This window comes from Mus caroli, unplaced genomic scaffold (assembly GCF_978045245.1).
Source record: "Mus caroli unplaced genomic scaffold, Mus_caroli_1 scaffold_4, whole genome shotgun sequence".
In the NCBI taxonomy this organism is placed as follows: domain Eukaryota; kingdom Metazoa; phylum Chordata; class Mammalia; order Rodentia; family Muridae; genus Mus; species Mus caroli.
The window spans coordinates 30,199,067-30,225,137 of record NW_028227259.1 but is presented as its reverse complement, the minus strand read 5'-3'; the positions used below and the strand labels follow the sequence as shown (position 1 = coordinate 30,225,137).

Sequence of the window (26,071 nt, the reverse complement as noted above, 5' to 3'; positions counted from 1 at the left end):
CATATTCTCTCCCCCAGTGTAAGCATTTTGTTTAACCTGCCTTTAAGAAACAATGTATCATCTACCTTACTTGCCTTGATTTCCCATGTAATCACCTTTTACAACCCAAGCTATTAAATAGCTGTACTTAAATTATACACTCTTCTGCGTCCCTGACCTAAGAGTGATGATAGCTGTGTGCTTCAACGTGTGTTCTGAACATCTTTGCTGGAAACAGCAGATGGGCTGGAAGCTATCTTAGAAACAAATATCCATCATTAATGTTGAACATACCATTTGGATACTGCTTGATCTATAGTCATGTTAGCAATACTGTCTGTTGCCTGGATCATTGGGCATTGGTTGGAGTCAGCTAAAGATTTCTGTGAAATCATTGTTCCTTCCGTATATGATGATTTTTTTTTTTTATGCTGCTCAATAAAGAGGAGAGGAAAACCCTTTGTGAGGGACAGAAGCAGACTCAGGGACAGGGACAGATTTCCAAGATACACTTCAGGCAGGCACAGATTCAGATTTATACAATAGAAAGGAGAGGATGGAAGACACAGGGAGAGAGTTGAAATTCTGAACTTGCTTTTGGTTAAGTGACATCAAGGAAAGTGTTTTGATTTTTGTCCTTAATACAACACCAATGTCTTTTCAGACTCTTGAGTTATAAATGTGTTCAGAATGACCACAGCATCTAAATGTAGTTACTTTTCCTGACCACAGGAGGCCATGTGGTCCATGTGGGAAATGTTCAGCTAACCCCTCTGTGAGCTAACCCCTCTGCGGGCTAACCCTCTCTCTGTGGCCTGACCCCCTTCTGTGGGCTAACCCCTCTGTGAGCTAACCCCCTCTGTGAACTGACCCCTTCTGTGAGCTAACCCCTTTTGTGGGCTAATCCCCTCTGTGGACTGGCCCCTTCTGTGGGCTAACCCCCTCTGTGGACTGACCCCTTCTGTGAGCTAACCCCTTTTGTGGGCTAACCCCCTCTGCGAGCTAACTCCTCTATGAGCTAACCCCCTCTGCGAGTAACCCTCTCTGTGAACTAACCCCCTCTTGAGCTAACCCCTCTTTGGACTAACACCCCCCCCGCCCCCCGTGAGCTAACCCCCTCTGTGAGCTAACCCCTCTGTGAGCTAACCCCTTCTGTGAGCTAACCCTCTCTGTGGACTGACCCCCTTCTGTGGGCTAACCCCTCTGTGAGCTAACCCCTTCTGTGAGCTAACCCCCTCTGTGAACTGACCCCTTCTGTGAGCTAACCCCTTTTGTGGGCTAACCCTCTCTGTGGACTGGCCCCTTCTGTGGGCTAACCCCTCTGTGGACTGACCCCTTCTGTGAGCTAACCCCTTTTGTGGGCTAACCCCCTCTGTGGACTGGCCCCTTCTGTGGGCTAAACCCCTCTGTGGGGGTGAGGGTGCAGAAGATAGGGAGCTAGTGGGGAACTTAACCTTCATAGTTCTAGAAAATTAAGATATCTTTTAATAAAATCTCAGTAGAGCAGGTGTTACCGTACACACCTTTAAATTTGAGATGAGAGTCAGACAGATCTGGGATTTCATGGCCAGCTTGCTCTATATAGAAATTCTAGAGCTACACAGACACCCTGTTGGAAAAAACAAAGCCCCAAAAAAGCTTCATGAAAAGTTGCATGCAATTAAAAACATTTAAAAGATATGTTTCTGTTTACTTGTAGACAAAGTATTTCTATATCACCCCTGGCATCTGCCCAAGCCTGGCAACTATGAAGGCAATTGTAGAGTGTGCAGGGGGAAAGGTGTTAGCCAAGCAGCCATCCTTCCGGAAGCTCATGGAGCACAAGCAGAATAAGGTGAGAGCAGAGCCCCGACACGCCAGTGCTGTGCCTTGTGGCTGCTTCTTCCTCCCCCTCACTCAGAGCTCATTCTCTCTTTCCCTAGAGTCTTTCAGAGATCATTTTAATATCCTGTGAGAACGACCTGCACTTATGTCGCGAGTACTTTGCCAGGGGAATAGGTATGGCTCCCTTCACCTCTACACTGACCTGTGAGTGTTCTCAGTGGCCTTGTCCTAACAGCCTTGGTTCTGTCCCTTCAGATGTTCACAATGCAGAGTTTGTCCTGACTGGAGTACTCACACAGACACTGGACTATGAATCATATCCTTTACGAAGGCGCATTGCAGGGACAGGTGAGGCTGAAGGCACATTTGCAAGTTAAAAAGGGGCATCATGGTTCTGGTCTCCAGACTTTCCTTGCTATTACGGTGACCAGCCTACTTGGCTTACATAGGTGTTGAAGGAGTTTACAGTTTGACCCCATAGAAAATGATGGGAGTCTATGCCTGAGGGCTATTCCACACTCCACAGCCATGAGGTGGGAAGTGACACAGCTTGATGTGGCATTATAGTTAAGGTACAGATGTGGCTGGGTCTGTGTTGAACAGCTAAGGCTTTTCAGGCTCCCAGGGAGGAAGCCTGTCAGTTTACAGTCCATATCACTAAATCTCAGCTATTAGTTTTAGAAGGACACAGATTTTTTTTTCTTTTTTTTTTTTAAGATTTATTTATTTATATGTATGAATACACTGTTGCTGTCTTCAGACACACCAGAAGAGGGCATCAAATCTTGTTACAGATGGTTGTGAGCCACCATGTGGTTACTGGGAATTGAACTCCAGACCTCTGGAAGAGCAGTCAGTGCTCTTAACCACTGAGCCATCTCTCTAGCCCAGGGCACAGATTCTTGAGAGAAGGTTTTACTTTATTGCATGCTGGCCTGGCACCCTGTGGCCTGGGCTGACTTCATAGGGATCGCCTTGAGTGCCAGGATTTCAGGCATGAGCCACTGTGCCCAGCTGAGGTGGTTACTTTAATGTGTGAAGAGCCCCCAGGTTAGAGTGATGTCATTCTTGGCCCTTCATCTGTGTGGTGTCACCCAGCTGAGTGCATTTACCAAACACTTCCTCTTAGCCCCAAGACCTAGCTTGGTGGCCAGTAGGAGCTAGCAGGAGTCCCTGGCAGGGATCTTCCTCCAAGCAGACTGAGCTGGACAGTGACAGGAGGCAGGTGTGCCGTAGCATCTGGTCTTTATACAGCACATCCTCTGATGACTTCCCCAGGCTTCTTCTTACACTGCTTACACTTGAGAACATGGTAGAGCTGCTTCTCAGGTTACATTGGTCAACTGAAAACCTGTCCATGCCTATTGCCCAGTGGTTCTTAACCTGTGGGTGTCAACTCCTTTAGGGTCAAATGAACCTTTCACAGGAATTGCATATCAGATATTTATATTACAATTCATAACACTAGTAAAAATTACAGTTATAAAGTAGCAATGAAAATAATTTGGTGGTTGAGGCTCACCACAACATGAGGTATTAAAGGGTTGCAGTTTTAAGAATTTTGAGGAGCACTGCTGCCCTCACTGTCGCCCACATAAGACACTTAGGGTGACAGCTCTCTTAAGGACATGTTTTTGTGGTGGCTTTGGGGACAGGAAACCAGGAATGTAATGTGCCTTGGATTAGGCTTTAGCTATGACCTAAGCAGGGTGTCTCCACCCAGCCACCCATGTGGCAGGTAGAGAGCCTATGCCATGGGTGTTGGAGTTTGCAACAGGACAAGGTAGCTTGAATACAGAAGGAGGTGGTCACTAGAACTACATGGGGGGGCTCTGGCCTAATGTGACCCTGCTACCTTGTGTGTGAAAACCATTTTCCTCAATGAGGCCACATATAAATTTAACTGATGGCCTCTTGCTGCTGCTAGCCTGGAGCCTGGAGCACAAGGGTAGCTGCTGGCAGCATGAACCAGGACTCCCTCCCTGCAGAGGGCTTGTTTTCCAGCTCTGCCTTAGGGAGAGACCTCGACCAGGAAGACAGATGTAATACTGACTGCATCGTGTTAAGATGTGTGATCTTATTCTAGGAAACATAAATTATGTTTTGTATTATATGCCTAAGAGCCCACATTAAGTCTTCTGATTAATTTGCCAGGTTTTTAATGTGTTTTCAGAAAGCTGTGTGAAATTTCATCTACAAATAAAAATGATGTAAATAAGACTTTGCTGTCTAAATTATGGCTGTTAAAGATATGAAATGTTTTGTACTTTGATTATTTTTATTTCTTACACTTTTCTTTTATATTGATAACTTGCTCACACTTAAATAAATGTACTTTTGAACTTAGAATTGGGTGATTATTTAAAATTTCATATTCTTTGCATAATGTAAATGAATTTCAACAAGCTGGATAGCATTTTGAGAAATTTCACAGCAGAGTATTTTTGAAGTAACTTTTCTCCTGGAGAAATAAGTTTTGATGGTATTTCATAAATAGTTACCTCTTACTGATATGGTAAGGGGGCTCCAGACAGGTGGACTGGAAGCCTGGACAGCCACTAAATGCAAACTGTGAGCCTGTTCCCAGCCTACCTACTGTACTTTGATACTGCAAAGCATGGTGGGGGACAGTGCTCTGTTCTGCAGGAAGGACCGGTGTCTTTTGCCTACATGCTTCCTGGCTAGCCCTGATCTCTGGTGACTTTGCATAGGACTGTTGTTATCTGCAGAGACATCCTTCTCTTGAACTGAGACATTCCTCGTGGCAGTTTTACAGGCAGGCGTGTCTTCACAGGCTGCTTTGGAGAGGCTGTCTAAGCGACCTGAGAAACTTCCTACAAAGCTGGCCTTTATCTGGTGGAAGTTGTCACTATGAAATAGTTCCAAATGTAGAAATTGGGGTGAGCAGAAGAAGAGCTCTGTACGTGGGGACAGTCGGATTTGCCAGCATGCCACATGCCTTCCTGTGTCCTTGATCCTAGAAGAAAGTGGATGTAGGTTCAATAGCCTTCTCTGTGGAATGTCACACATCTGTCACCTGTGCAGGAGACAGGATGTTTCTTTAAGAGAAATATGACTGATTTTTTAATTTATGTATAAGTACACTGTTGCTGTCTTCAGACACACCAGAAGAGGGCACCAGATCCCATTACAGATGGTTGTGAGCCACCATGGGGTTGCTGGGAATTGAACTCAGGACCTCTGGAAGAGTAGCCAGTGCTCTTCCAGCCCTTGATTAACCTTTCAATTAGCATCTTCTGTAAGCTGCCAAGAAATGCAACTTGAGGAACTGTCCAGAACCACAGGCTTACACAGCTGTTCCACCCGTGGTTGGCTGGGAGGGCAAGGTGACGAACAAATGCTGCTTATGAAGTAGATGTGCAAAAATGGTGCACATCTGTAGTGCCAACAGTCGGAATGCTGAGATACAGTGTTCTACATGGCAGACCCTGGGCTATCCAGGGCTACATGGGTGAGATCCTGTCTCAAAAAGTAAATAATTATATTTTGCCTGCATTGTTTAAAATACAGTTAACTATTTTCTGGTAATTGTATCTGTTTTTAATTAATGTTTTATAACATCAAAGTTTCAGTCTCTGACCCCTAGGTACATGTTAGTGCTTAGCTGGTTACGTTTGATGGTGAGCAGTCATGAATACATCACTTATAATCCTGTGATTTGCAGCACTGGCCAGAGGTAGTAGGTGGAAGGTTAGTGGCAGGGCTCGGGGTGTGTTCAAACCATTACAGAATGGTTTCATTGTTTCCTAAAGTTAAAGGGGAGTGGCCTGTGCGGCTTTGGTTTGGTTTGGTTTGGGAGGAAAGAGTGCCTTGGCACTCTTTGATAGTCTTTAAAGATCTGGTAGTCTTTAGTCTTGGAGTCTGGAGTGTCAGGAACCATCACCACACACCGTCAGTGGGTTTTCAACAAAGCGCTTAAATTGCATAGGAAAGTTTCTAGTAGAAGCTGCACAGCTCCTTTAAACATTTTTACTGGAAATTGGGACACAGTTCATCAGAAGGTATCTGTCCTGGGCACCTTCTGAGAGTGCTGTTTCACTTCACAAAGCATTTGTGTAATAATGAAAAAAATCAGTATTATAAGTCCTGATGCTGAGAGTCTAAAGTGAGCCTGTTCTCACAATTTCTGTCCCCCACCCCAGGTTCAGACCCCTCCTCATGCTTCACAATGGCTGCTGTGTCCCTGGTGCCATAGACACAAGCAGCTTCAACTCTTGTTTTTCTCAAAAATAGGTCAAAGAAAGTGAGTGTGTGCTAGAGCACATGTACACGCTAGGGCAACCTGGAGATGATGGAGGAGCTGGCTCTTATGCTCTGTGGGTCCCAGAGAGGAAACTCAGGCCGTCCCTTCTGAGCCTTCTTGAAGCCCTTTTTTATTTTATTGAGATTGCCGTTTTAATTTTACTTATTTATCTTACAGGCTGGCCTCAGGCTTGCTCTGTACCAGAGGATAATCCTAAGTCTGGTCCTCCCTGCCTCCATCTGATGCTAGAGCTGCGTCAATGTCTCTTATTTGCCAGCGCTCTGTGGTCCTAGGGGTTGTCCGCAGGACTTGAAGCATGGCCAGCAAACACCCCAGCAGTCACATCCCCAGCTCTCCTGTTTGCTTCTTGTCCTTGCTCACTGTACTGCAGACCTGCTCCCAGTGTACACTCGCCCACGGCCAACAGCTGCCTCCCCTCCATCTGTTTTAGCAGGAATTTGATCCTCCACACCGGTCTCCCCCCGTCTAATTGATGAACAGTTTCCTGGAAATAAGGTTGTGCTTGTTTAGTCATGCTAGAAAGAAAACCCAAGTTGTGTCCTTGAGTCTAGTCTCACTTGTGACGCACCCTGTCCAGCCCTGCCAGCCACTCTTCTGCTTCTGGCTAATCCTAAATCAGAATGTCCAGTTCCTATGTGTCAGGCTTTTCTAGGTACTGAGTCGTGTGCACCTTTCCCCCCACTTTCCTGCTGCTTGTTTTTTGTGCCCTTTCTGGTAGGCTGTCATGGACCCCAGCAGGCTCATGGTTGCCTTTTGTGCTTGCCTATTGTAATGTGGTTTCTTGTGTGCTTTGGAATAGCCTAAGAGAGAGGCCTGATGCTCTATGGGAGGAAGACTAGTTCGAAGGAATGTCTGGTTTATTCCATAGAATTGATGACTGCCACATGCCATCAGTGGCATATGGACACACGGGCAACACCTTCACCCCACAGAGGTGGCACACAGCAGAGGCAGGCAGCTGGAGTATGAGGATTAATTCTACAAGTTTGAGGAATGATGGCCAGAGTAAACAGAAGACAATTGTCCCCTGGCATCTCTGCAGACTGTGGACCTCTGCGGTTTCTTTTGTTGTTTTTGTTTCTTTTTAGACAGGAACTCAACCGTGTAGCCCAGGTTGGCCTCAAGCTTGTGATCCTCTTACTCCAGCTTCCCAAGTGCTAGAGAGTTACAGGCATGCATTACCATGCTGAGGGATGACCTCTTAGTTTCTGTCTAGTAAGACCCACCAGCCTTCTGATTACAGAAATGTAAGAGAATGGGGTTTTTATTTTAAGCCACTGCCTTCACTGTTAACAGTTCCCAGGAGTAACCGAAGGATGTGGGTAGTGGTAAATTGTTAAGGTCTGCTCTATGTTCCTGGCAGATGTGTGCATGGCTCTGCATTGCCCAAGAACACTGGATTCGTGAATGAAAAGACACGCACACATAGACACACACACACACCCTTTATGTTTTAAACTATCCCAGTGGCTGGGCCAATCCTGAACCTCCACATGGCTAACACACTCTGTGCTGAGTCCTCACCCAGCTCCTTAGATGGGGACTGTAGTCAGCAAGGGAGTTTTGGTAACTGGGTTGTGTGGGGCCTAGTTTATTTTATTCTGGTTCTATCCTTTGTTTTTGCTTTGCCTATAGCATCTCTCCACTTTCTAGCTATGCAGCCAAGGCTGGCTTTGAACTCCTGAACGTCTTTTTTTGTTTGTTTCCTGAGTGTTACACATGTTCTCTAACTGGGGCCCCAAGAAGAGAAGTAACATATGGAAAGATAGCCATGTAATAGAATAGGGGGACAGCTGATACAAGCCAGGAATTGAAACCACAGGTCACACTTTGACCTTAGACTTAAGCCTCCTGCACTGTGAGCAACAGCTTCCCACAGACTTAGTCCAGACATGCTGTACTTTTACTATGATAGACAAGAGATTAGGCAGACATGGCCACCTTTCTGCCCCAACTACTACCCTCAAGGACCCATTCTCCTGGTGTCCAGGTGAGGCCTTGGCCTCTTCAGTTTCCTGCCACATCTTGGACCTGGAGCAGGTAGTGGCCAGGCAGATCTCAAGTGCAGATGAGTCAGTACAGGGTCCCAAATCCTGACATATCAGGGCATCCCAGTGACCTTCTAAGATGGACATGTCAGGGCCACAGCACTGTGCTTATACCTAATCAGAGAGTTGCTGCCCTTGGGGGCATGCCCTGGACATCAGATCCTGTCCAGTAAGGCTTGCCTGAGAGCTATCTTTTACTCCCTGGTCCCAGCTTTAGCAAAGAAAAGTGTGTGTGTGTGTGTGTGTGTGTGTGTCCATCTGGGTGCAGTAGCACTGCCACGTGGGGGTTGGTGGCTTCTGAAAACTAGATGTCCTTGTCCTGGAACCATCACTGCCTGCTTCTAACCCACCTGTGAGACCCAGACCAGAATGTGGCCTTTGTTGCCACCTGCTGGCCAATCTCATAACAGTTTGAACAGCTCCACCATTCTCAGCTTTACCAGTATCCATGCTGGACAGCTCCCAGGGCCTGACCAGAACCAGGAGCTCTCTGTGGTCCTGATTAGCTGCCTATGGGCAGCATTTACAGACCCTCAGAGCTTTGCCCTCTGCCTGTGAAAGCCAATCTGCTCCTAGCTACTTGATCCCCACCTCAGGATCCAAAAGTCAGCATTTCCAGGCCTTCTTGGTAGCCTCTGCTACAGTGCCATGGTGGGTTCCTTCCTTGGATGCAAAGACCAGTAAACATGGTGAGAAGGCACGGCTGGTCACCTTGCAGGATATGGAGCAGAATGGGACTCACACGCATCTGATGACCCACAGTAGCCTGGGAAGATACTCCCTGTGATGGGCAGTATCCTCCCAGGCTACTGTGACCAGGACCTAGTGATGAGCCCTTCCCTTCTTCAGGTCATATGCAGACCCACTCCACCCAGGGCCTGAGATAGAGTCCATTTGAAATGGGAGCCTCCCTGATGACGTGTGCAAATTGACAGAGTAGTATTGATTCTCTCCTCTCAACCCCAGGGCCTGACAGTCATTGTCTTAACTTGGGTTACATAGGACTGGGAGTCTGCAGGTGTCCAGAAAGAAAACTCTTCAGACCGCCTCCGTTATCCTGGATCAGCTTGGAGAGTGTGATGCCAGGCAGTTGTCAGCATATTTAAAACAGTACAATTTGGGAAGAAGTTTCTGGGCGATGATTATCACTCCCATTCTAGATACACAGTAGAGCTTAGGTGTGACTACATAGAAACTCCTTTACAGAATACACATGACCACGAGGATGGGTTCTATAGCTAAAAGGCCTAGAATATAGTGTGGTCTCTGACAGCATAGAAATCAGTGAGCCACAAATTACTTTTGGCATCTCCCCTAAGGATGGATTCTACTAAATGTGAGAAGATAAAGGTTTAGGGGGGAAGAGTCTAGGATAAACATTCTAGGAAAGGTCTGCATCCAAAGACAGCAAAAAGGTCACCAGGGTGTTAACAAAATCCACTCCCAGCCTTCCAGGCAGGAAACAAGCATTTTATCCCCTCTATGAAGGGAACACCCCTGCATAATTAACATTCCTGGTTCCCCTAGAGATCTGTGGGTGAAAAGACCTTTATGTTCCCAACAGGTAACAATCGTTGTGATGAAATGCCACGAGCAAAAGCAAGTTGGGAAAGAAAAGGGTTTATGTGGCTTACACTTCCACATCACAGCCCATCAGGGAAGGAGGTCAGGTCAGGAACTTAAACAGGGCAAGAACTGGAGGCAGGAGCTGATGCATAGTCCATGGAGAGGTGCTGCTTACTGACAAGGTCTCCATAGCTTGCTCAGCCTGCTTTCTCATAGAACCATGATCATCAGCCTAGGGCAGCCCCTCCCACGATGGGCTGGACCTGCCTCTATAAATTTTTCTTTCTTTTTTTAAATATTTATTTTATTTATATGAATACACTGTCGCTGTCTTCAGACACACCAGAAGAGGGCATCAGATCCCATTACAGATGGTTGTGAGCCACCATGTGGATGCTGGGAATTCAACTCAGGACCTTGGGAAGAGCAGTCAGTGCTCTTAACTGCTGAGTCATCTTTCCAGAACCTTCGTAAATTTCTAATTAAGAAAATGCCCTACAGGTTCACACACAGCCTAATCTTATGGACCCATTTTTCTCAGTTGAGGTTTTCTCCTCTTGGATGACTCTAGCCTGTGTTAAATGTCATAAAGTTAACCAGCACAATTACTGAGCCCCCATGCATGCTGAGGCTTCAGGCCTTGAGTACTCTATACCAAGAAGGGGAGAGAGGAAGAGAAAAGGCAGTGTGGGGGTGCTGGGGCTGGTTGTTGGCTTTTGACACCTCAAAACCCATTCCCAAGTGACATACTTCCTCCCAAACAGTTCATCAACTGGGGACTAAGCATGCAAATATATGTGCCTATAGGTGCCATCTTCATCCAAGCCACCACAACTAACATGTAGGGTGTGGGAACTGAATTCACATCCTTTGTAAGAGCTTTGAGTGCTCTTAACAGCTGTCTTAGTCAGGGTTTCTATTCCTGCACAAACATCATGACCAAGAAGCAAGTTGGGGAGGAAAGGGTTTATTCGGCTTACACTTCCATGCTGCTGTTCATCACCAAAGGAAGTCAGGACTGGAACTCAAACAGGTCAGGGAGCAGGAGCTGATGCAGAGGCCATGGAGGGATGTTCTTTACTGGCTTGCCTCCCCTGGCTTACTCAGCCTACTCTCTTATAGAACCCAAGACTACCAGCCCAGGGATGGTCCCACCCACAAGGGGCCTTTCCCCCTTGATCACTAATTGAGAAAATGCCTTACAGTTGGATCTCATGGAGGCATTTCCTCAACTGAAGCTCCTTTCTCTGTGATAACTCCAGCTGTGTCAAGTTGACACAAAACTAGCCAGTACAACAGCTAAGCCCTCTCTCCAGCCCAGCCACTCACTTCTTATTACCATCTGCGAAGGAGGAACTTGGCTCTGATATTTGATAAAGATCTCATCTGTCCATGGGACTTCAGCAAGATTATGTAGCTCTGCCCAACTGCTGAACCCAGCATCAGGCTCTCCAGATTATCATGAATATCCACCCTATCTCAGGACAGCCTTCGGCTCTGCATGGAGGGCTGGGTCTCTAGAGTCTTGGAATGGCCCAAGGAAGGAGGGAGAACAACTGGGAAATGTGTTTTCCAGGTTGTCTCCTTCCCAGGAGGTCTAGAATATGGTGCATGGCTTGTGGAGGGAGATAGGCAGGATGGGGTAAATGGCTTCTTGGGTACTTGTGGCCTAGTGGTTCCAAACATCAGGAAAATGCAGTGGGGCCCTGCTGCCACGTACTGGACTCAGTCGGTCTCTCAACCCTCGGGGAACCAGGGCTTTGGTGTTCAGGTGAGCAAGGAGTCGGTGGAAAGTGACAAACAGACACTAACACAGAGAGAGTGCTGTATCTGAATGTAATTTCTCAAAGCGAGCATCAGACCTTTATTACAGAAGAAAACAAAGAAGTTAGGTGACACATCAGCCAAGAGAGAGAGAGAGAGAGAGAGAGAGAGAGAGAGAGAGAGAGAGAGAGAGAGAGAGACTTCTTATATGTGAGCCAAGCTAGTACCTGGCTGTTGCTAGGTAACTATTTTGATGGGGTAAATGGCTTCTTGGGTACTTGTGGCCACCGACTCCTTGCTCACCTGAACACCAAAGCCCTGGTTCCCCGAGGGTTGAGAGACCGAGTCCAGTACATGGCAGCAGGGCCCCACTGCATTTTCCTGATGTTTGGAACCACTAGGCCACAAGTACCCAAGAAGCCATTTACCCCATCCTGCCAATTCTGCTGACTGCCTGTGCACTCCACCACCCACATTGAAGCTATCTGACACAAAATAGAAAAATGCATGCATAAAGAGTAGCAGGAACTAGGCAGTGATTAAAACTGAGATAAAAGGCAGCCCTTTCTAAAGTCAGCCATTAGGGAGCCAGGTGAGGATTTCATACCCTAGTCACAATTTATGCTATTCCTCTGAGCCTTGTGAAAGCTTGCACCAGAGGGTTCTGCTCTTGCTGACCTTTTCATGAATAATGCAATATTCCTCCTTAAACCACAACCCTCCTTCTTCCTAGGCCATTTTAAATTCCTGCATATGGGAGTGACTCGGATGTAATTCTTAGTTTGCTTTGTAGAACTTGTCCTGAGATTTCTATCTCTTACCCAGTAAACTGCAATGTCTGATTTCTTTCGCTGCCTATCAAACACTGGAGGCATTTTGTCTGAATGAGTAGCATTACCTATAATACAATACCGACTGTTGCAAGGACAAATTTGATGCATTCGTGCTATGGGATTCCAAGGCTCCAGGAGACTAAGTTTCCATGAAACTTTTTGCCTCAGGACTGCATCCAAGCTTTTGGGCCTGCCACACAGACTTCACTGGAGTGAGTGTGGCACCCTGCTGTACAGGAGAGCTGGGGATTTGGCTTAGGGCTTGGTCCAGGTGACCCCCAGGATGGTACAGGGGCCCAGTACAGGTAGGAGGTGACTCTCTGACGGTACCTTAGGCACTTTCCTCATTTTGGAATAATGAGAATTGTCTCTAGATGCTTCTCCTGACCCCACTTTACTGTCAGTCCCTCTGCTTTTCAAGTCTCTAATTTTACCCTGGGTAACATCAAGATGGATACCATGATCAGATGTCATCACATGCTCAAGCATGTGGCTGATACCCAGGGGTGGGGAGGCCAGATTCACCACCCACTGATACTTCACTTAAAGCCCCTACTGTGACACTGGGATCTCCACCTAAGAGAGGTTCCTGTAGAGCAGGCTTCCCAGAGGGTGTGGACAGAAGGTCTAAGAGGGTGAAGCAGTGATACAAAGCAGATCCAGCCCTCCAGACCCTTCTGTCAGGCTGTCTTGTCATCCTATGTGGGTGGTTTTGCTTATGTAGTATGTATACATATGGGGAGTCCAGGAGATCGAAGTCACGTCATCAGGCTTGACAGCAGGTGCCTTTACCTGCTGAGACATCTCACTGGTCTCATATTAGGGTTTTTCTGGAAGGCACTTTGTACCAATGAGCAAACTCCCAGGGCAGGTGCTGGCATGGTCCATGTCATCCGTGGTGGGATAGGGCGTGGGTTCATAGACTATTAGCTTTCTTGGGTGGAGATTGTTCTGCTGACTGCCTGTGCACTCCACTGATAGCATACTCCTGCTCTCAAAGCCCAGGGGTGTTTTATAGACAGAACATGTGGAGGGAATTTCATTGATAAACAGACTTCTGTGGCTCTGCGTACTGTGAGAGCTGGCTAAGGTCCTGCTGACTGTCCTGTGTGACACTAGTGGTCCTCAGCGACTCACTGTGCTTACTGTGTGTCCACAAGGATGGCTCCATCTCCTCTGGTTGTTTCCTGGTTCAGGATGGATTAGATGGGGTCTCTACTCAAACAAAATGATAAGTAACCATGGGGTGTTAGTATTTTCTCTAGGCTCCACCCAACAGTTACCTAGCAACAGCCAGGTACTAGCTTGGCTCACATATAAGAACTCTCTCTCTCTCTCTCTCTCTCTCTCTCTCTCTCTCTCTCTCTCTCTCTCTCTCTCTCTCTCTTTCTCTCTCTCTCTCTCTTCCGCCCCTTCTCTTCTCTGTCCCCCTCCTTTCTCTGCCTCTACCCCCTTCACCAGGTCCCTTTACTGCAAATATACTCTTTTATAATAAGCCTGTCTTATGGCTGATTCTCAGTGGCCCTCCCAGGTGTTCCCTTCTGCCTCACCACCATTTTATAAAATATAACACGAGGCTCCCCCACCCCATGCAGGGAGTTAGTGACATCTGATGTGTTATTTATAGGGTCTGAGACACAAGTGGAATAGAGCAGCTAGCTTGCTGCGGTCACTTCTTTCTCTGTGACAGTCATGTGTGACACAGTTTCTGGGAAACACGAAGAATTCAGTCTGGCTGGAGAAATACCAGTTAGCAAGCATGACACATCACAACGAGCTGAGCTATAGCTTGTCAGGGCAGGCGACCTTGGGAATTCATGGCTTGACTTTACACTGAAGACATAGAGGGGGCCTGGCTGCCATTTCTCTGGCTCTGTAGCTGCTAGCAGCTGTCAGATCAGTACCAGAGCTGTGAGATTCTATTATCTGATATGAAGCCAGCCCTGCCTGCCATTAAGGCACATTTAGCCATAGAAAACTGAATGTCAAGGCCTTGGCTGGTTTGTGTGACTCTGGCTGACACAGAAGAAATTGAAGGGCAAACCAGAGCCACAGGGAGCAGAAAGGCCTGCAGGTAGCCATAGAACTTCCTCCCCTGTCTACCCAGATGGCACAATCATAGAGGATTTGCATTGGTGAGACCTCTGGTGTCTTGTGACCAGGTCAAGGGAATCCCTGGGTCCCACGAAGCAGCTCAGGTATGGCCTCCTGCACTGGGGAGGAGGTGAGTGTCAATGATGGAGTAAACACTTGTCAGTTCAGAACAATGTCTATTTGTGATCTAGTTTCAGAGTGTCAGAGATCCACTCGGTTCCTGTGTGTCTCCAGCTCAGAGTCTCTGTGATGGCATCAAGCTGATTGTGGGAACTGCAGCCTTCACACAGCACCGTGGAGCTGGGGAGCACCTGCTCAAGTTCATTCCTTATCTAGCTGCCTCCTAGCCACCTGGAAATCAGGTTAGGACCATGGGGATGTTCTCACAAGACGGCAGCCGAGTTACCCAGATTAAGTGGGAAGAGCCAGACCAAGGGGGAGAGAGGGGAGGAGAGGGCAGGGCAGGGCAGGGCAGGGGAGGGTGTCCACAGGAACTGTAGAGCTCTTGCCTTCTCTGAACACTCTCTTCCATCATGGCTGGCCTCATGATTACACTCCAGTGTGGTAAGGGCCCTCACAGTATGTGAGGATCCCAGAAAACTTCTTGGGAGCTGACAATAGGGATCCTGTCCAATGCCTTGGCACAGTGACTGAGCCAGTAAGGTAGAGATGTGCATGATTTCAGACTCCCTGGGGGCAGCAAGGAAAGAAGTAGGGCAGGAGACAGCACAGTTGTGCTGAGATGGGCAGAGCTGCTTTTCAGCAGCAATGCCAGGCCTTGATACCTCCTGTACCCCAGTGTATTCCTCGTCACCCTGACAACACTGGGGCTCTTGGGCAGGGGGCTCCTGTGCAGTCACCCACTTCCTGGGTCATTTCACTGCCTACTTGGTCTCAGCCTTGACTTAAATGTTACCTTCTCCAGGGCTCCCCTGACAGCATCCCACCCAGCCTTCCTCACTCATGCTTTTAGAAGTCATGGTTTGTAGAAGTCTACCTGTTTTGCTATAAGTCTGCTCCTTGACTTTTCTGGGCACACAGGATCAGGCTCTGGGTACCTATTGTGGGAACAACACCTTGCACAATTGCCTGTGATACTGGTATGAATAGCTGTATTTCAGGGAGTTGGGGCCCCATGGGTCTTGCCCCTGGGTCTCAGCCCCCCAATGGGTGCTTCAGGAGATCGCCACAGGATGTTTGATGACAGGTAACACTCAGATGACTCAGAATTCAACTCATAGCCACAGCCATAGCCCAGTTTTGAGTATTAAAATTTATGCTTCCCAGTTGGAGACAGCCTCAGTTCCTCTAAATAACTTATCTAAGCCTCATTGCCCAGAAGGTGGCCAGAATCCCATTACAGTGTCTGTGTTTAAACATCTTCTTCCTGTTGAATCTGAACAGGGGACTGTCAGTCTCCTTGGGTGTCCTTTTTCTGGCTCCCATTCCATGGCAGCACTCCAAACCCAAGGCCTCCGCATTTGCCACAGCAGTAAACAAGAAACACTTGACCCGTAGTGCCCGAAAGTGAGGTGCCTGACTGTAGTCCTGGCTCCTTGAGGACCTGTCAGGGCACAAACAAACTCTATGTCTCTGCACATCAGCAGCTCCAGGCTAACAGAGGTTTTCTGTGCAGCCCCTGCTGTTTTTCTGTTTCTTTAACTTTACAGCTACTCTCAATCCAGCTGCCACCAGTGTGTTCTGCTTCTCTCCTCCCCTCCCTCCTCTTCCTCTTCTCCCTTTCCTCCTTCCTCCCCTCCCTCCCTCTCTTCCTTCCTCCCCTCTTCCTTTCCTCCCCCCTCTCTCCCTTCCTCCCCTCTTCCTTTCCTCCCTCCCTTCCTCCCTTCCTCCTCCCTTCCCTCTAGTCCTTTCTTTTTACTTCTTTCTTTAAATTTATTTGTATCTGTGTAGGTGTCTTGCCTGCATGTATATATGTGAAACATACACATACCTGGTGCCCACACAGGCCAGAAGAGGGTGTTAGATCCTGGACTGCAGTTCAGATGTTTGTGAGCTACCATGTGGGTGCTGGGAATCAAACCCTGGTCTTGCTGTAGAACAGCTAGTGGTCTTAACCATCTCTCCAGCCCCTCTTTATCCTCCTCATTCTCCCCACCCTCCTCCCCATCCTTTCTCCATTTTTTTCTTTTCCTGTTTTCCCTGTGTCCTTGAACTTGTTATGTAGTTAAGAAGTACCTTGAACTCCATTCTCTCTCTTCCAAGTGCTGAGATGCCAAGTGTAGCCACCATTCTCAGCCCCCAGCTTATATGGGTTTTACTTGATGTATTCAGAACTCTTCCCACATCAAATTTGGGGATCAGTGAGTATTTCAAATATGTTTTGCTAAAGACACTGTACATTTTGGTTTCTGGGCACAGAAAAAATAGAGCTAGAACTGAGATGGCAGCATGGCTGCCAGGGGGCAGGTCATCAGCCGTCTTCCCAGCTGTGACACATGTCGGACCCTATTTGGCCTTGGTTTGGGCCTTGAAGACAAAGCTGAGCCTGGCTCGATTGGGAATAGTCATTCTCCTCTGCTTGAGACTGACTCAGCACGGCCTAGGTGAGATCACTTCTGCCTAGCTAGCGTGGCCCCATGGAGTCACACCATATCCCTTGTCATCTCACACCACCCCATACGTCATCTCCCCCCATACCCCATATTCCCACCTCCTTGCCCTGTCTATATAAGCAAATTGCTGCCACATTAAAGTGAGTTCCTGCTTCAACAAGACTCCCGACCCAGGGTGGTTCTTCTCAGGTCACTGACACTCAGCATTCCGCTCAGCCCCAGAAAGATCCAGCAGGTCTGGGCTTCTCTTTTTGCAGCCATCTTCTGGCAAAGAGCGGACAGACATAGTGTCCACAGCAAGCAGCCAGGGCAGATATGCCCACTGGTGTAATAGTGGCATGATTGTTATGGGGGTGACCAACCATTTTCTGATTGGTTCTGAGGCTGGCTCTACTGGAGGGAACTCATGTACTATAAACCTGGTTAAACACCATAGCTGGGGAGGGCAGAGGCCCTGCTGGGAAGCTACTATTGCTGTTTAGCTAAATGGATATGCTGTGTGCCTGCAATTACCTTCTAACTATTTGTGATGATACCCATAAGTCAGCATTGCTAATGCGTTGCTCGGAGGAGGTTCTTTTGCAGCGGGCATCATAATGGACCAAAGCCCTGGGAGTAAGAGAGTGCTGTGTGCTCATCTTTAGATGAGATCTCTATGTCACCCATGCCAGGGTGCAGAAACATCATTTAAGCTGGAAGGAAAGACTAGAAGAGCCAGAGGATGGCCAGAGTGCTGTGAAATGCTGTTTTCTAGATAAGATATGACTATCACACGTAGGAACTCACAGCAGCTGTGGTTACCAGCACAAGACTGTGCCGTCAGTGTTCTGTCATAGATGTGGGAGGGGCATATAAAGTCCTACTCTCCCTAAGGAGCTACTGATGCTGACTGTGGCTGGAGCAGCAGGAAACATTCTTCAGAGGTGTCGTTACTGCCAAGTTGCTCGTAACCCCTCACCTTTGCATTAGGGATGTAAGCATCCCTAATCAAATTTAATGGTCCACCCCAACTACCAAAAAGGCATTAAGGTGGGGGGGAGGGTATTTGAGAAAAGGAAGGGTCAGCAGGAGTGGGCTAGGATGAGAGCAGAGGTAAACATGATCAAAAGGTATCATATATGTATAAAAATGTCACAGCAGCCATTATTATGTGTGATGCATGCTAATTATAAAAAGCAAACTCCACTTTTCATTAACAGAGCAGGCTGGACATGATGGTTCACAAGAGGCAGGTTGTAATGGTTTGCATATGCTCGGCCCAGGGAGTGACACTATTGGGAGGTGTGGCCCTGTTGGAGTAGGTGTGTCACTGTGGATGTGGGCTTTAAGACCCTTGTCCTAGCTGCCTGGAAGCCAGTAAGTATTCTGCTAGAAGCCTTCAGAGGAAGATGTAGAATTCTCAGCTCCTCCTGCACCATGTCTGCCTGCCTGGACACTGCCATGCTCCCACCTTGATGATAATGGACTGACCCTCTAAACCTGTAAGCCAGCCTCAATTAAATGTTATCCTTATAAGAGTTTCCTTGGTCATGGTGTCTGCTCACAGATATAAATCCCTAAGTAAGACACAGGTGGTTCTCTGAGTTTGAGGACAACCTGGTCTGCATACTGAATTCCAGGCCAGCCAGAGCTACATAGTCAAACATCCTCTTTCCACTCCAAAAGAGGGGGGATTCCAAACCAAGCCAAACCAAACCAAACCAAAACAACAAAAACAACAAACATGTCTTGAAGCCCTGCCCAATTTCTGATGGGAGCTGTACTGACTGGTTTTGTGTGTCAACTTGACACAAGCTAGAGTTATCACAGAGAAAGGAGCCTCCTTTGAGGAAATGCCACCAATGTGAGGCATTTTCTCAATTAGTGATCAAGGGGGGAGGTCCCATTGTAAGTGGTGCCATCCCTGGGTAGTCCTGGGTTCTATAAGAAAGCAGGCTGAGCAAGCCAGTAAGGAGCACCCCTCCATGGCCTCTGCATCAACTCCCACCTCCAAGTTCCTGCCCTGTGTGAGTTCCAGTCCTGACTTCCTTTGGTGATGAACAGCAATGTGGAAGTATAAGCTGAATGGACCCTTTCCTCCCCAACTTGTTTCTTGGTCATGATGTTTTGTGCAGGAATAGAAACCCTGACTAAGACAGGAGCCAATGGAGGAAAGTTAAAAAAAAAAAAACAAAAAACAAAACAAAAGAAACCAAACAAACAAAAAAACAACCTGAGTGGTAAAATAATGTTTTATTCCATGGATGACAGATGCTACCATGCCACATCCCCACAGTCCCCCCACCCCTGTCCCTTCCTGCAGCCAAAGCTGGCTCCCCTTTCAGGTCTCCTGGGCTTTGCCATCAGCTAAACCTGTTGAAGTAGTGAAAGCACACTCTGTCAGAACTAGGTCCCTTCTCTCCAGTGCCAATGCATTGCCTATGGAGAGCCCAGCTTGCAACTCTTCCAACAGACCTAACAAGAACCAAAGCTCCAAGCTCATGTGCACAGAACCAAAGCCCCCAAACATCAACAACAAAATAGTCAACATGGACACATCGCTGAGGACAGGGTTTCAGGATGCCCCAGAAGGAGAGGCCTGGGACAATGAAAACTCACATACAGGCCGTCAACAATCCCAAAAGGGAGAGATAGTGATTGGCATATTTCAAACTGGCACTTTTGGGGAGGCCAGATCAGCCAGAGAGGTGTCTGCATGCAAGCTCAACACAAGGTTAGTGCCTCAGCAAGGGTGGGGCTGCACAGACGCCAGACACGTGTTTCTTGCTTTATATACAATGGAACGAAATATACATGGTGACAGTGGTCACACATCTGATCAGTGTGTACCTTACAGTGCTGATGAGGTTGGAGGAAGCTCACCAACCTCGTTGTCAGAGCAGGAGGAAGGAGCCATCTCTGGGGCTGGTGTTGACAGGAGTGGAAGACCACACTGCCTGTGGGATACTCATGATGTTGGCTTATTTGGCAAACCTAGGAGTGGAACCCAATGTACTGTCTTGTGGTTTTAAAGCAAATGTCATCTGAAAAGACTGGACAACTGATTGGGGGAGAATGGGTAGCAGTTGTAAGGACACATGTGATGGGTGGTGGAGTCACAGGCAAGTCCTAGATAGACCCAGGGGATAGAAGGTTTTACTGACTGACTTTCAGTGAGGGCTGCTAGGCGCTCTGTGTCCTTGGTGTCTTCAGTACCTCCACCAAGTTTAACAGAGACAGCAGGTATTCAGAATAATCTCTTTATCCAAACAAGCAACAGGTAAGTAAAGCAACAAAGACAGAGAGAAACTCAGAGTGAGACAGTCCAGGGTGGGAGACTAGGGGGCGGGTCTAGTTAAACCATAGAAAAACACAAAGCATTTCTACAAGGTTAACCAGGGGCAGAGCTATAGTCTTACTTTGTACATAAAAGACCTGTTTTCTGGGTGCAGATAGGGACAGTGGAGGCTTTTCTAACAACAGAGAGAGGCCTGGCATGTCTGGGCACTGCGGAGACAACCATGCTGTCTGGTTCCCACGGTGCAGCTCTGTCAGACAGGAAAGCCAGACAGGACTCAGAGGTGGGAACAGGAACGCGGTGCGTGAGTGCAAACGGTGGGGCTCAAGGTTACAGAGAGAAAGCTTGAACTTAAGGGCCTGTTTTCTTGGGCTCAAAGTATGTCCTTACTGTCATCTGTCCTTTGCTTTGTCCCTTGGGGGAGGGACATGGGATGTGCCAGTCACTGGGGGCCAGGAGTAGGCCATGCTGCTGAGGTGGGGTTGTTCCAGGCTGTGTGGTGACTGGTTTCAACCTGGAGCTTGGTGCCCACCACCAAATGGCCTTCGATATCGAGACACATGCTATGGAATGCCCGAACCTCCACTCCCACTGCCCTTGGAGGGAGGGTGGTGGTGGTGGGGATTCCTCAGTTGCATATTGTTGTAGAAAGAGCCATGTCTGTGCTTCGGTCTCAAGCATGGTTAGTCCTCCTCCTCCTCCTCCTTTGCTGTGGCTGTTGGTATCTTATCCTGGACTCTGAAACATTCCACAAAGAAGCCGATGATGGACCTGGACAGGTGCTGCTTGAGCGCCACGCTGTGGAAGTAGTGACTTTCATCTGGGTAGATCTGTGAAGGGAGAAGAGAGAGAGAGGTTTTCTCATCCCCACTTTGCCCTCCCAAAGAGATTCCCTGCTGGAGGCATGGAGGATCTGCAGTTTTTATAACCCCCGAATTACTGATACTAGAGACACTTCAGTGTTGTGTACAGACAGTTTGCCTCTGCGTTCCCCCGCCCCACCACCAGAGGATCAGTTTTCCCAAGAGCTCCTCCCTTGGCACCTTTCTTCCCCTCATCAAAGGCAGTGGGTGTAGTCAGGATTGGGTGAAAAAAAAAAAAATGGAAAATGCCTCATTTGGCCAGAGCTACTTGTCCTAATTTACAACCAGAGTATCACACTCAGGAGCTACAGGATCACACACACACACACACACACACACACACACACACACACACACACAGAGAGAGAGAGAGAGAGAGAGAGAAACACACACAGATACACAGAGAGAGACAGAGAGACAGAGAGAGAGACAGACAGAGAGAGAGACAGACACACACAGAAAGAGAGACAGTCACAGTCACAGACATAGACACAGACGACACAGACACAGACACAGACAGACAGACACAGACACACAGAGAAACAGGCTTCTAGCTAAGTGGTTCTCTGAGGACGAGAATGAACCTCAGGTTGCCTCCTGTCTGGACCCTCACATGCCGGCTTGGTGTACACTCACCAGCCTGTATCTTGGGTCCAGGTGGTGTGGGAAGGAAAGCTGAATAAAGTCTGGTTCATAATGTTTTGTGAGAATTGAATACATGCCATGCATATTGGCTCTTTTGTATATGGCTGGTGCAATGACATAACCTGTCCTCTAGAGGCGTTGTGCAAATCCTGCATGCATAAAACTATAGAAGCCAAGACTGACTTGGAATATTGCTTGTTCTCTGAGCCCAGTCTCCTTCTGAATCCTGTATTCTTCTCATGCCTTTGAGGGTAACATCATCTTTTTTTAAAGCCTGGATATGTATGTTTAACTCACAAGATGTACAGCAGAAGGCAGTAAGGTAGCACCCCTCCCCTTCTTGCTTTGCCCCTTGTCTCTGTGCACTCCCCTGGAGCTTGATGTGACTGCAAACTCTTGAGTCCTCGAGAGGCATCTGTTGTGCTGCCATGCATGGCCCCAGGTGAGTCTCTTTTCTAGGCGTGGGTGTCATGAGTGAGTGTCATGATGTGTGTAGCGTATACTTAACAAATCATAAGTGTAATATACCCTGGAATACAGTGTAACCAAGTCCTTCACACCATTCACCAACCCTTAGGCCAAGGCCTCTTCCTGATTCAACCCCCATGCATGGCTGCCACAGATCAGTAGATGCTGAATGCACAGGCAGATAGTGGTCAAAGCCAGATAGATGCTCTCTGAGGGATACAGGGTGCCATTTGCCCCTGCATTTTAAAAGACAAAGAGGTTGGAGCTGTCTCATCGAAGGAGCCAGAAAGCAAGAAGGAAACAAGAACAGTTTCCTGCATCATCCCTGTGCATCGCTGGGAAAAGGCAGGAATGGATATCAATGAAAACCACCATGGGTTTGGTTCCTGGGATAGGTAGCTCTATTGTAGCCACAGTAGTAGAGGTACTTGGGCCACACTCACAGGGGCCACGTGTGCTGCAACTCGGGCCCTCCCACACCTACTTCACACTGCTGGGAGAGTGCATATGCTGGCTTGGCCTTTCTCACTGCTTTAGGAGTGTGGGGCAGGGTGGGGTGGAATGAAAGGTGTATAGAGCTGAGTTGCTGTCAGCTGAAGGGACTTACATGATATGCTGTGGACCCCACTCAGCCCAGTACCCATGAAAAGGACCATCTTGCTTTAAGTGTTGAATCTAACAGGTAGCCTTCCATACCTGTAAGCTGTAATTGGCCTTTCCCTTGATCAGCTGCGTGATGAGCTCAGCTGTGTGCTGGAAATGGATTTTTTCTGTAGAAGAAAACAGAAGCACTCATTTGCCAAAACTCACAGCACCACCCAGGGGACCTTCAGCAACAGGGGGCCTGTGCAGGGCTCTGTCCTCACCATCGGCTGTGGCGTGGATGATCAGGAACTGCTGGTCCTCCAGTGCTGACACGCGGTGTGCCAGCTTGGTCATCTGCATGTGTGGGGCAAGGGGACAGAGTTACCTGGGGGATGGGGTTAGGGAGCATGAGAGGAGTGGGAACATTGATGGAGAGGTCAAGGGAAGTGGAGGGAAATGCCAGGCCTTCCAGAGAGAATAGCAAATGTGGAATCCAGCATGGGAGACCAGCAGCTCTCTTAGAAGAGAAGAGAGTGAAGGGGGTTCCTAACACAAGTGGCCTTGGAGAGCCATCATGTCATCCTGTGTCACTGAACAAGCTTGTCCCTGTGTCTATGCAGAGTCCTGTCTGACCACAGGATGCTGGCCTTCTGCCTGTAAATGGCTGATAACATGGTGGCTGGGGTGCAGTCAGCACAGTTCACAATTCAGTCTCCCTCGGGGTCTGGAGCTCCAACATCCTACAGTTCCATAGGTTTTCTTATCTCTCCCCACCCGTCAGAGCCAAGCAGGAGAACAGAGGAGCAGACAGAGGCCCCATTAATCCAGTTCAGTGCAGTGGGAAGGTGATTCCAAGGTTTTGATGGTGGAGCGGAGCAGCCCTTGGAAGGGGGAGTGGCTGGAGGTGAGATGGGAGGAAGGGTGGAATGAAGGGGAATAGTAGGTTGACCAGTTTCACCAGGTCCCCTGCCTTTCAAAATAGCAACTATGCTAAACATACCTCATACGCTCTGTTGTCGAGTCCATGGAGGCCAAGGTACCTCTCAGAAAATGCAGAGGCTGGACAGAGACAGAGGGAAGGGGTCATCTCTGGTTCTCCAGGGCTCCAGTGGGGCAGAACCCAGATGGAAGGAATGAGGCTGCAGTGTGGGGCCTTCTCCCTGCCACTGGCATGGCAAAAGTTAGCCTTTTGCATTGTTTTGTTTTGTTTTGAGACCAGGTCTCACTATTGCAGTTTTAGCAGGTTGGGAAACTGGATGTGTAGGCCAGAATGGCCTCACACTCACCAGAATCCACCCATTTCTGCCTCCCAAGTACTGGAATTAAATCTATGCACCACCATTCTGGGCTTAAGTTTTGGGGGTTAAAAGATATCTCTGAAATCTTCTAGGTCATGGCATAGGAGCCAAACAGTGTGTGTGTGTGTGTGTGTGTGTGTGTGTGTGTGTGTGTGTGCTATGCTTAAATGTGACATTTCTGGTGGGTTTCTCTAAGTCAGCTCAGGTCTTGGTTCTGCACATGACCTGATATGTGCCAGGTGACAGAGAAGGAGGTGGAACACCCCCCCACACACACACACACACAGCATTGTTCTGCCAGAACAACCAGGGGTGAAGGAAGGGCTCACCTCAATGTCACAGGGTTTTGTGAGTTAGGAGGGCAATGAAAGGGTTCATCAAGACCCAGGTGGGCTGGAGAGCTAGGCAGGCACAGTGCCTGCCTATCATATAGGAAACCCTGGGTCCTACATTCAACACTGAAAAAAGGGTGGGTGTGGTTTAATTCGTGCGTATTTGAATCAAGCAGATTTGGAATAACATGATTAAGAAATTAAGAAAGTGTCACTGAATTTGAACAATTCAACACACAACACATATATTCTCATGAGAAAGTTATAAGGAGTTGAAGCAGGGGTGTCCTTATGGAAAAGTCAATGAAATTTGCATTAAGGCTGTCAGCCTCTGTCTAGTTCATGAACCTCAGAGGCTGCTGGACCAGTGCCCTTCCCAACTCTGGCCTGGTGCATGGAGTCTACAGGTGCTAAGAAAGGGCACATGGTCCACAGAGGCACACAGAGAAGAGATCAGCTCCCATAGTACTCCAGTAGACTGGAAACATGAAATCTCCAGGTTCTTGGCATCCCTTCATATGGGGTCCTTGGAGCTTAAAGCCTGGTGCCCTGGCGCCCTGAACAGAATGTGTATTCTCAGACACACATTGCCAAAGAAAGGGATGGATGTCCAAAGAGAGTACAGTTCATGACCTGGGACTCTAACACAGTGTAGTCTGGGGCCATGTCTACCTGGGCAGATGGCTCCCTCTCACCCTGGGTGGTCTGGACGGCATGACAAGTCATCCTGGTAACCCATCCCTCAGCTCTGGTCCTGCTCATGGTTAGCTTCACTCTATATACTGACTAGAGACTTCCCTCCTGCCCCAGAGAGTCAGTATGCACTGGGGGCGGGGGGAGTGCTTGCTGTTGGGCACAGAGATGCTGAAAAGAAAGATGGAGCCATGCTGCAAGCTCAGCCCTGGGTCTTATCAAGGCCATTACCATAGAGTTTGAAGTCTGTTATTGGAGAGAGCGCAGAGCCGCAGGTGAAAGTCTGACCTTGATTTTCTCCCTTGGCTGGGAGGATGTAAGTACTCAGGTACCCACCATAATCCTAGGGGACACAAGAAGGAAGGAAAAGGGGCAAGGGGTGGGGTTACTCTCCACAACTCAGCAGGAAACCACCCCCAGTCCAGGAAGGCCAGCCCCCAAGACGTGGGTTCATGCAGTTTTTTTTTTAAATGAACTTTAAATATCCTTGTTGGGCAATAAATGAGACACTAAATTGTTTCCTGTGTGATACAGTCTCTCCTCTTCAGGACAAAGTGTCTAGGGACCCAGGTTAAATGTGCTAATGACAAAGAGATGCAACCTCTGCCTAGGATGGTGACAAAAGAAGACTAGTGTCCAGCATTCCAGTCCAGCTGACAATCCATTGTCCCTCCCACTTCCTCACTTAGAGCCAGTGCCTGTCCCTGTGATCTAACCAAAGGTGAACCAGAGCCTGGACAGGGTGGAGAAGTAGGCCTGTCACTCAGGGCTTCATGTAACCCTTGTGTGTGTCCTTAGCACCCATGTGGCCTGCCTGATCACTGGGTATGGGGACCCCAGCTTGTTCTCCTAGCTGAAGCTTTATCCCATCACTGTGTGGCACCTTTTAAGTATTACAGCCTGCTGAGAAGGGTCAAGGGGAAGGGGAGGATGTGACATTTGCC

The 26,071-nt window shown here is 48.2% G+C and overlaps 2 protein-coding genes across 5 annotated transcripts in view; one reads left to right on the top strand and one right to left on the bottom strand.

The window, feature by feature from the left end:
* Paxip1 (PAX interacting protein 1) overlaps positions 1-4,152 on the top strand; it is a 50,657-nt gene extending 46,505 nt beyond the window's left edge. Inside the window, exons 18-21 of the mRNA XM_085836547.1 lie at positions 1,679-1,813; positions 1,902-1,977; positions 2,059-2,123; positions 3,699-4,152. Of these exons, the coding sequence (XP_085692673.1) occupies positions 1,679-1,813; positions 1,902-1,977; positions 2,059-2,123; positions 3,699-3,710 (288 nt within the window). The 3' untranslated portion in view covers positions 3,711-4,152. The remainder of the gene's footprint in view (positions 1-1,678; positions 1,814-1,901; positions 1,978-2,058; positions 2,124-3,698) is intronic.
* Positions 4,153-19,232: 15,080 nt separating this feature from the next.
* Positions 19,233-26,071, bottom strand: part of Dpp6 (dipeptidyl peptidase like 6) — an 830,048-nt gene continuing 823,209 nt past the window's right edge. For all 4 annotated transcript variants that reach the window (XM_021163979.2, XM_021163976.2, XM_021163978.3 and 1 more), the window contains exons 22-26: positions 25,359-25,470; positions 23,805-23,863; positions 23,086-23,158; positions 22,916-22,989; positions 19,233-21,073 (exon numbers count right to left, since the gene is read on the bottom strand). In XM_021163979.2, the coding sequence (XP_021019638.1) occupies positions 20,927-21,073; positions 22,916-22,989; positions 23,086-23,158; positions 23,805-23,863; positions 25,359-25,470 (465 nt within the window). In that variant the 3' untranslated portion in view covers positions 19,233-20,926. The remainder of the gene's footprint in view (positions 21,074-22,915; positions 22,990-23,085; positions 23,159-23,804; positions 23,864-25,358; positions 25,471-26,071) is intronic.